Source organism: Girardinichthys multiradiatus, chromosome 8, assembly GCF_021462225.1.
Source record: "Girardinichthys multiradiatus isolate DD_20200921_A chromosome 8, DD_fGirMul_XY1, whole genome shotgun sequence".
Classification (NCBI taxonomy): domain Eukaryota; kingdom Metazoa; phylum Chordata; class Actinopteri; order Cyprinodontiformes; family Goodeidae; genus Girardinichthys; species Girardinichthys multiradiatus.
The window spans coordinates 27902844-27912695 of NC_061801.1; the positions used below are offsets into that span (position 1 = coordinate 27902844).

At 40.5% G+C, this 9852-nt stretch overlaps 2 protein-coding genes across 2 annotated transcripts in view; both read right to left on the reverse strand.

Moving 5' to 3' along the window:
* Positions 1-9758, reverse strand: part of exd3 (exonuclease 3'-5' domain containing 3) — a 63114-nt gene extending 53356 nt beyond the window's left edge. The window contains exons 1-3 of the mRNA XM_047373419.1: positions 9468-9758; positions 8224-8283; positions 61-125 (exon numbers count right to left, since the gene is read on the reverse strand). Of these exons, the coding sequence (XP_047229375.1) occupies positions 61-125; positions 8224-8251 (93 nt within the window). The 5' untranslated portion in view covers positions 8252-8283; positions 9468-9758. The remainder of the gene's footprint in view (positions 1-60; positions 126-8223; positions 8284-9467) is intronic.
* LOC124872967 (E3 SUMO-protein ligase ZBED1-like) lies at positions 2936-5321 on the reverse strand. Its single transcript, XM_047373418.1, has 2 exons — positions 4211-5321; positions 2936-4044 (listed from the first exon to the last, which is right to left on the reverse strand). The coding sequence occupies exons 1-2, from the start codon at positions 5255-5257 to the stop codon at positions 3172-3174; spliced, it is 1920 nt and encodes a 639-aa protein (XP_047229374.1). The 5' UTR covers positions 5258-5321; the 3' UTR covers positions 2936-3171.
* Positions 9759-9852: the final 94 nt, after the last annotated feature.

Sequence of the window (9852 nt, forward strand, 5' to 3'; positions counted from 1 at the left end):
TTGCCTTTGACACATGGATTCATGCATGCATGAAAGTGACATTGTGACGGTGACTCTTACCATCGGCAGATCATTCTGGTTCCATAGCTCAAAGAACTGGTCTCTGAGCATAAAAGGGTCAAGACCTACAGGGATAAAACACACATGTTGAGACTCAAATTTGACCTTAGCGCTTCGTAAATAAAAAATACTAAAGTCAAAGCTTTTTAAGTTTTTGGTTATGTTAAATGTTTCTATATAAATGAAACACTAATGTTACAATTTAAAGATATAAGTGCAATTTTACATAAAAAAGTGCAAATTCTGAGTTATTTTAAAACAAAACAAAAAAAGACTTTTGACTAAAACTATTAAAACACATAAACACAGCAAACATGCCCTAATATGTCCTACTAAACTACAGAAGAGAAGAAAAAGAACCTAGCATAAAAATGAAAAAAGTAGCAATGTTTAAATGGATCCCCCAAGATTATTGAGGAGTTTACATTCATGTAAATTAAAGATCTAATTTGTTGGAGGTTTTCTTTAAATACCTCCTTTTTTGTCCAATATCTTAATCAAACTTTATCAGTAATGTGATAGGAAAGCAAAAAGTTTTTTTTTTATTGCTGCTAAACAAGGCATAGCTTAGTACATGACGTCAGATATAATTTCTTGAACAAGCGTAGCAGAGCGGCTAAAACAGCGGATTAACAGCTGAGGCTGCTTGGACAGCAGAGGAACCCAGCATTAACTCTGCATTCCAGCTGAATCTAAAGCTGCAATGCTCTGTGGAAGACTCTGAGCACATTAGACTAATTTACTTTAAATAGAGGAGTTTGAAACCAGAATTAGAAGTGAGTGTGGCCATATATGTTTCACTGATCCTTTACACAAGCTCCAGCTTCGTTCTTGGTCGCTCGGGCTGTGTGGCCTCCAGCCTACCTGCACCCCCTCACCTTCTCCCCCCTTCCTTCCTAGGGCTAGTTTTCCTGTTCTTCTCTCCCTCCCTGCTCCAGCCTTTCTTGATTTTGTCTCGGATTTCCCCAGGAAAAAGGCAATGCACTGGTCATGCTGTAAAAAATACAGCCTTCCTGAAACATAGCCTGGGAAAGCAGGCCCAAAGCCCTCTCTATGTTGGCCTCTAATCCATCTTAGCCAGATACATTCTGTTTCTTTATTTTAGACTATATCTCTCCTAAAGCACACACACCTGTTAAACATTTGAAAGTAATTTAATTATTTTCCAAATGCTAACATACTATAGATGAATGCCTTTTTATTATTACAGTACCACTCTTAGAAAATTACAGGGCACCTTCTTTCATGACCCGATCTGATGTTTTTCCAAATGGAAATCATCAGACATCATGGATGGACGACTAGAGGGAGATACGAACAGACAGATGGAGGGACAGATCAAGGAATGAACGAATGAATGGATGGATGGACGAACGGATGGACAATAAATACAGTACAGACCAAAAGTTTGGACACATCTTCTCATTCAAAGAGTTTTCTTTATTTTCATGACTATGAATATTGTAGCTTCACACTGAAGGCATCAAAACTATGAATTAATACATGTGGAATTATATACTGAACAAAAAAGTGTGAAACAACTGAAAATATGTCTTATATTTTAGGTTCTTCAAAGTAGCCACATTTTGCTTTGATTACTGCTCCGCACACTCTTGGTATTCTGTTGATGAGCTTCAAGAGGTAGTCACCTGAAATGGTTTTCACTTCACAGGTGTGCCCTGTCAGGTTTAATAAGTGGGATTTTAAGCCTTATAAATGGGGTTGGGACCATCAGTTGTGTTGTGCAGGAGGTGGATACAGTACACAGCTGATAGTCCTACTGAATAGACTGTTAGAATTTGTATTATGGTAAGAAAAAAGCAGCTAAGTAAAGAAAAACGAGTGGTCATCATTACTTTAAGAAATGAAGGTCAGTCAGTCGGAACAATTGGGAAAACTTTGAAAGTGTCCCCAAGTGCTGTCGCAAAAACCATCAAACGCTACAAAGAAACTGGCTCACATGAGGACCGCCCCTGGAAAGGAAGACCAAGAGTCACCTCTGCTGCGGACAATAAGTTCATCCGAGTCACCAGCCTCAGAAATCGCAGGTTAACAGCAGCTCAGATTAGAGAACAGGTCAATGCCACACAGAGTTCTAGCAGCAGACACATCTCTAGAACAACTGTTAAGAGGAGACTGTGTGAATCAGGCCTTCATGGTAAAATAGTTGCTAGGAAACCACTGCTGAGGACAGGCAACAAGCAGAAGAGACTTGTTTGGGCTAAAGAACACAAGGAATGGACATTAGACCAGTGGAAATCTGTGCTTTGGTCTGATGAGTCCAAGTTTGAGATCTTTGGTTCCAACCACCATGTCTTTGTGCGGCGCAGAAGAGGTGAACGGATGGACTCTACATGCCTGGTTCCCACCGTGAAGCATGGAGGAGGACGTGTGATGGTGTGGGGGTGCTTTGCTGGTGACACTGTTGGGGATTTATTCAAAATTGAAGGCATACTGAACCAGCATGGCTACCACAGCATCTTGCAGCGGCATGCTATTCCATCCGGTTTGCGTTTAGTTGGACCATCATTTATTTTTCAACAGGACAATGACCCCAAACACACCTCCAGGCTGTGTAAGGGCTATTTGACCAAGAAGGAGAGTGATGGGGTGCTGCGCCAGATGACCTGGCCTCCATAGTCACCGGACCTGAACACAATCGAGATGGTTTGGGGTGAGCTGGACCTAGGGTTGGGCGGTATCCAAATTCTGATACCTTCATACCGTCTCCACATTTTACCTCGGTAAACGGCATTACCGTGACTAATTAAAAATTATGACTTAAGGCTGAGACGGCATCACCAAACTGTTGACTTGTGCCTACTTGTTCAGAAATTAAATACCAAACACTAATAATGAAACAATAACAACATAATGTGCACAATATTAACGTTTATTAGAAACTGCTTAAAAAGTACAAATATAACAGTCAAAAAAATTTAATTACCCTGACCACCCAAAATAGTTTTTGCGCTGAATGCGCAGACAAATCAATTAAATTAAATCACAGCCTGAACAACTTTAAATAACAAAAAGAGCGACCTTTAAAAAAGTGGTAAAAGTAAAAGAAACAAATAATAGCAGTGAGCTGGGTGGCAAGTGTCAACAGGTTTAGTCAAGATTTTTAGCCAGAAAAACCAGCATGTTAACTATTTCTGGATTTAACAGGGAACGTTGGGGACTTACAACTTTTCCCGCGGTGCTGAAAACCCGTTCCGACGGCGAGCTTGTGGCACAGACGCACAGGTGCTTTCTGGCCACCCGTGACATCAGGGGAAAACGCCGGGCAGCACATTTCCACCACAGAAGTGGGTCTTTGTCTGCTTGGATAACGGGCTCCAAACAGTAGGCTGTTATTTCAGCTCCAACTCGGTCTTCTACGCTGCCGATGGGACCTGCCACTGCATCGGCTTGTTTTTGCAGAAGACTTCTCAGAGTCACCCTTTTTCGTGGGGGTTCGGCTTGCGCCTCTCCCTCTTCCACTCTGATGATGACCACTGGACCTGCTGGTGCTTGGTTCTCTAAGTTCACGATCTCAGCCTGTAATTCTGCCTTGGTCTCAGCCAATGCGCTGGCATCAGTCTCATATCCTCCACGGTAACGAGGGTCGAGGAAAGTGCATTTTCGCATTAATTTGCGCACTGAATCGGATTCATATTTGGCCTCTAGCTTTTTTAGAATTCCAGTTTTGATTGACTTTGTTAGCTGGAGGTCATATTCTGACAAAGCCAACACATTGTCCCTGCATAGCTGGAGTATGGGGAGGATAGAGGAACTGGTCACATAATGTTCTCCTGACAAAATATCAGTGAAGTCACCGACTGGTTTCAGTGCGTCGTGAACAGCTTTCAAGACGTCTGTGTCCTGCCAGGTCAGGGACAGGCTGCTCCTTCTGTCGTCAGACAAGACGTGTCTGATCCCCTGGGCCTGCTCCAGGATGCGCTCCACCATTGCCAGTTTGGAGCCCCAGCGAGTTGCGCAGTCCTGCCGATGGATGAATGAATTAATTAATAAACAAATGAATTAATAGATGAATAAACAAATGAATTGATAAATAAATAATAAATAAGCCCCTTAATGTATATGATTATATTTTTAGTTTGCCTATGTTATAACAGATTCAGATTTTTAGATACAAATTTCTGCTTACCGTTATGAGGCTATGTTCTGGGAGTCCCAACTCCACTTGCTCCTTGTGGAGTTCACTCTTACGTTGCCAGCTGTGTGAAAAGGCCCCGACAATACAACGGCACACTCCGAGGGCGCGCTCGGTTTTTTGCCTATTGTCATGCATTGCATTTGTGACAGCCAGGTTTAGATTATGACCGAAGCAGTTAAGCCACAGCCACTCCAGGGACCTGATTGCGGCAGAAATGTTGGCAGCATTGTCAGTGGTTATGGCTGAAAGTTTTTTCTCGTCAAGTTGCCAGTCCTGAAGTGCAACTCTGAGCGCTGCAGCAAGGTTGTCCGCCGTATGACTCTCAGGAAAATACGTTGTTTGGAGGCATTTGGATTCAAGTTTCCACTCAGGTGTAATGGTGTGGACAGTCAGGGACATATATGGAGTCATGTTAACTGATGACCACATGTCAGTTGTTAAAGAATAACTCTCGGCCTCTGACAGCAGTACTTGAACCTCGTCTCTAACTTTAATATATAAATGTGGGACGGCTGTTTGTGAGAAATGTTTCCGTCCTGGTAGCTCGTACTGGGCATCTAGGACCTTTACCATGTCCTTAAAGGACTTTTTTTCCACCGTGTGGAAAGAGACCATTTCCTTTGCCAAGTATTTTGTCACTGCATCCGTGCAGGTTTTCCAACGGACACTGTCCCTTTTGTACTTCGTTGTTTTCCCGAAGGCCCCTATTATTGTCGACTGCGTATAAGTGGCGGTGGACTTAGTTGTTGGTTTTGGTCCTGCATCGGTATCAGCGGGAGGTGTTGAAACTGTTGCGCTTATTGAACTCGGGGCCAAATGCATCCTCGCAGCAGTGAGTGGATGGTTAACTCTGAGATGCGTCCTTAGGTTTGACGTGTTTCCGTCCCTTGCAGTCACATTTTTATCACATAATTTACATATTGCCTCATCAGTATTTACTGGCTCCCCCTTCTCATTTGCTAGGAACCCGAAGTATTGCCAGACTGCAGATGTCGTGTTCTTCTTAGCGACGAGTTCATACGGTGCGCGACTTGCCATCTTTCTCTCTCTCCTCCTCCTCGCTGTCACGTGGTGACGTCACGTTCATAAACATCAAAAGTCTCACTACTGTGGAAGTAAAACTGAAAATTCAACCACATATAAGTGCTGCTGGACATAGATTAATTTTTAGACATTGATTTAATTATCTTATATTTAATCCTTATCTCCTATATTTTTTAATGATGTAATGACGGTATTGAAACTGATACCGTTGCTTTTGAAAGATACCGCAGGTATACCTTATTACCTTATTACCGCCCAACACTAGCTGGACCGCAGAGTGAAAGCAAAAGGGCCAACAAGTGCTAAGCATCTCTGGGAACTCCTTCAAGACTGTTGGAAAACCATTTCAGATGACTACCTCTTGAAGCTCATCAACAGAATGCCAAGAGCGTGCGGAGCAGTAATCAAAGCAAAAGGTGGCTACTTTGAAGAACCTAGAATATAAGACATATTTTCAGTTGTTTCACACTTTTTTGTTCAGTATATAATTCCACATGTTAATTCATAGTTTTGATGCCTTCAGTGTGAAGCTACAATATACATAGTTATGAAAATAAAGACAACTCTTTGAATGAGAAGGTGTGTCCAAACCTTTGGTCTGTACTGTATATGGAAGGACACATGGACAGATTTTCTGTTTCTATACTTGAGATTCAAGCAAATTCTGGACTTTCGCAGACTGTGTAGAATCTAGGGCTGCAGGATATTAGAAAACATGAATCAATATGTGAAATATTGATAAATGTTACGTAAATGACCTGCAATCAATAAACAAATAATTAAAGTGTTACTGTCTTTTGGCTTTGGGTCCATAGCAAACATAGACCCGAGATAATGAGGATATCATCTGGCAACTAGAAAACAATTAATTTCATTATTTTAATCTCAAAAACAAAGTTTATTGAAAAAGTTGCTTGCTGACATCTGCTGCTTGGCATAAAAAACAACTGTAGTTTCTTAATGACTTCACCACCTTACAACCTCTTAAACGTTTTATGCTGCATCTAAAGACAATTGTCACCACATATATATTATAGGCAGAGAGAGCCTGTATGCAAGGTACTTAAATAATTAGCTAACATTTATTGTACTCAAAGCAGTTCTTCACAATATGCATGCTGTGTACACGGGTATTGCAATAACTCTAAAAGTTACGATATATTGTGCAGCCCTAGTAGAATCATGAAATCACCACTAATTTTGATTAAAGCAGACTAAAGCAACAGCTTCTACTTTCCAAAAACTGGATTCCCAGTTACTAAGAATTTGAAAACTGCAGATTTTTTGAGTGCCATAACTTGTTACACCTCATCATTTCCCACAATAAAGAACCGCCAACCATAGTAGTTATGCGTTAATTTGACAAAGACGAAACATCACAGTCACGGTTCCATCAAACTTTCATTAATTTAAACCTACTGAAAGGCTGCAAGGCTCTCTTTGCACTTCTGTGTGCTTCCCTGATGTTATACACCCCACTCCAGCCCATTCGTCCCACTGACAAACACGTATAGATTATAATGTGCACAGGGACTCACACAAACACAAACAGCACAACCCACTTCAGTCTCACTGTTTGTATGAGCAGAGGAATGTTGAGCATGTAGCTTCTTTACGGTCTTGGCTGAAGTGCGAATGACAGAGCTGGAGGCACCCCCATTCATTACAACATAATAACCCTGAAAGCACATTGAATTACACGGACAACCATCGAGTACATGAACTCATTCACCCCTACGAAGGTGAAGCCTTTTGCTTTTTATTTTTTATTTTACTGTAATCAGACCCAAAATGTATTTATTCCAACTATTGTGAAACACCTGCAGCAATATCTTTGGGGGGTAAAATCAACAGGCAGCTCTGGCTTAATGTTGTCAACCAGTTGCCAAAGGAATAGAAAAACCAAGATCAAGTATCTAATTGAGGCATTTGGTGTTACTGCGGCCACTAGAAGAGCTTCAGTGTGACTTGGAAGTTGTGCAAAGGGCTGAAATCCACTGGACGGATGCCACGACATTCTTCAACAAGCACTTCTCTTCTTTTGTGCATTGTCAAAGGTGCTAGAACACAATCAAGTAAATGAATAGAATGCCAACATTTGGAAATTAGGATTGCCATTAAAGAACTGTTTACATGTCAGCTGGCTATTTAAAGCTGACCTACTACAAGCTGGAGTGGATTTAACTCTCTTATAAATCTAGAATGACAAGTCCATTGGAAAAAGGGGTGTCATTCACTGAATTGAGCTGTACTAAATAGGACAAATAGAACACATTGGATTTGAATGGGACAGATATATTTCCTTTATTAGAGTCCTGATATCCTTTTTTGCATGATAAACATTTAAAAATGTGTATCATGTCTGAAATAAATTGTGCTCTATAGCTCATATACCAAACATCACATTACTAAATCTAAAACTGAAATGTATAAAAAAGTGTTCACTTGATTTGGATTTAGGAACTTTGTGGGTTTATTTAAAGTCTGTTGTTTCCTAGTGGTGTATTTTTAATTAAATCGATATTGACATTAAAGGTACAAAATAAATACCCAAACGGCTTGCAAGGTCAGTGTTCCTGCTTAAAAACAAGAATGTAGGACCTCAACATCCTATGTGTCATAATTGCCTACCAGTCCTGCATTAGTTTGGTGTGGATTGCTTTTGACATTAGCTTTAACTACTCGTTTTTCCTTGTTGCACTTAAAAAAGGGCATACAAACATAACTGGCATACCTTTCATCTAGCAGCAAATAGCAATGAGAGATATCAGAGCTTAAAAACTATTTCCTCTACGAACACAACTTTTCTAAAAAGCACATAATTCACTTCAGGTATCATTTATCTATGCCTTCTATCGGTCATGTTTATACTGGCACTGTAAGAACTACTGTTGTCCCAGATATGTCAAGCATGTCTGAGCGTGCAAAATTACCGTGCGCAATGAAACTGAGGTACTAACCCTTTTCTTCTGGAGAGGTATGGCTCATTTCTGTCTTCAGATTGATGTGCTGTTATCATCCTGTAGAATAAAAGCAAACAGATCAGAATGGGAAGTTTCAACATCAATTATTGCAAAGTGTAACAGTCACAGAATGCACATTTTACATTGGTATGGGTTTACAGTTAAATAATAATAATGTGAAATTCAGAGTTATCAATCTTTAAGACTAACAGACTTGAATTAGTTGTAAGACTTTACTATTAATTAAATCCAAACAGTAACCTCAACAATACTGTTATTGCACAATCTAAGGTAAACATGCAATAGTAATATTTTTAGTACTGTGATGACACCCAATCTGCTAATTTTCTTCCATTATCATGATATCCTCACTACTCAAATTTATAAGTAAATAACTGTATATAATTACATTACACTTTTATATATTTGACATATAGAGAATGAATGCATCGTCACTTGTACGGAAAATAGCCTGCCAAATCCTGAAGCCAAACAGCCTAAATCTGTTACTTTTATATAATCACTTTTATATAATCTTTAGCGGCAGGGTGAGTAGTCTGAACCTGGAATGTTTATCCATTAGTGCCAAAATATTTTGAGGGACTTGTCATATGTTCAGTAATTTGTGTGTGTGTTTGTGTGTATAAAATCAAGCCTCAACAAAGGCACTAAAATGCATGCTGCAATTTTAAGCTGCTACGTGGAAAATACTGTGGGAACAGAACCCTGAGAAAGGGCAAGATGCCAGCTGGCTCTAAAGTTTGATTTCAGGCTGAGGATGTATTTAAGGCCTGAAGTCGGGTTGTTTCTCCCTGTCTGAATGTCTGCAGGCGGCCTTTGGCAGGGCACTGTCTCTGCTGCACGGTACAATGCAGTTAACTGCAATAGGACGCAGGATGAAGACGCGTCTCTTTTGCTTGTAACTCCACCTCGTGGTGAAGAAACGTCCCTACTCTTGTCTGTGAGGAAGCACTAGCTTACCTAATCCTATGTATATCGATCACTGTGTTTATTCGTTATTTTTATCCAGCCTTTCCAAAAACATAGACATAAAACCTAAACAAAGTACGTTGTTTCCCAATTTATTAGCACAACAGTGTCGGTGTAAGCTAGCTCAAAAACCTCGTAGCAAAGTTGACACGTTTCACTTCAACACTCAGTTGTTTTAAAGGTGTCAACCGGCTCAAAAAGGCTTACTTAAAACCGTTTAGTCATTTCATTATTAATCTGAATAGACTCACCACTGACTAGTTTCGGTAAGTCAGCTAGAAATCGCCACGCAAACTGCCTGTCTGACCGCCCTTTAGTTCGTTTAACTCACTGGCCTTACGTTCTTCTTCTGCTGTTCCCATGGTGGTCGGCAAACAATTTCTAGGAGCATTACCGCCACATTCTAGATTAGAGGATGGTATGTCATGTTCCAAAGTATCCCTAAGTCTTATATCTCAGGCAGCGTTTCCTCCTTCATGAGTGTTCACAGATATCAGATCGTTCGTGTTCAATAGACCTCCAAACATGCACACAGCTGCCTGTGAGACCTAAAAAGCTGTATAAGACTTTGCCCTACGAAGTTGACAGTACCTTTCCCCCCTCTTCTGGCCAAGCATTGTAAAAGCAGGCAAAAAA

What these genes read in the sequence shown, in the direction of transcription:
- LOC124872967 (XM_047373418.1), bottom strand. Translation starts at nt 5,257, where the DNA reads ATGGCAAGTCGCGCACCGTATGAACTCGTCGCTAAGAAGAACACGACA. An exon ending in CAGAACATAGCCTCATAACG is followed by an intron (nt 4,045 to 4,210) that starts GTAAGCAGAAAT and finishes ATCCATCGGCAG; the next exon opens with GACTGCGCAACTCGCTGGGG.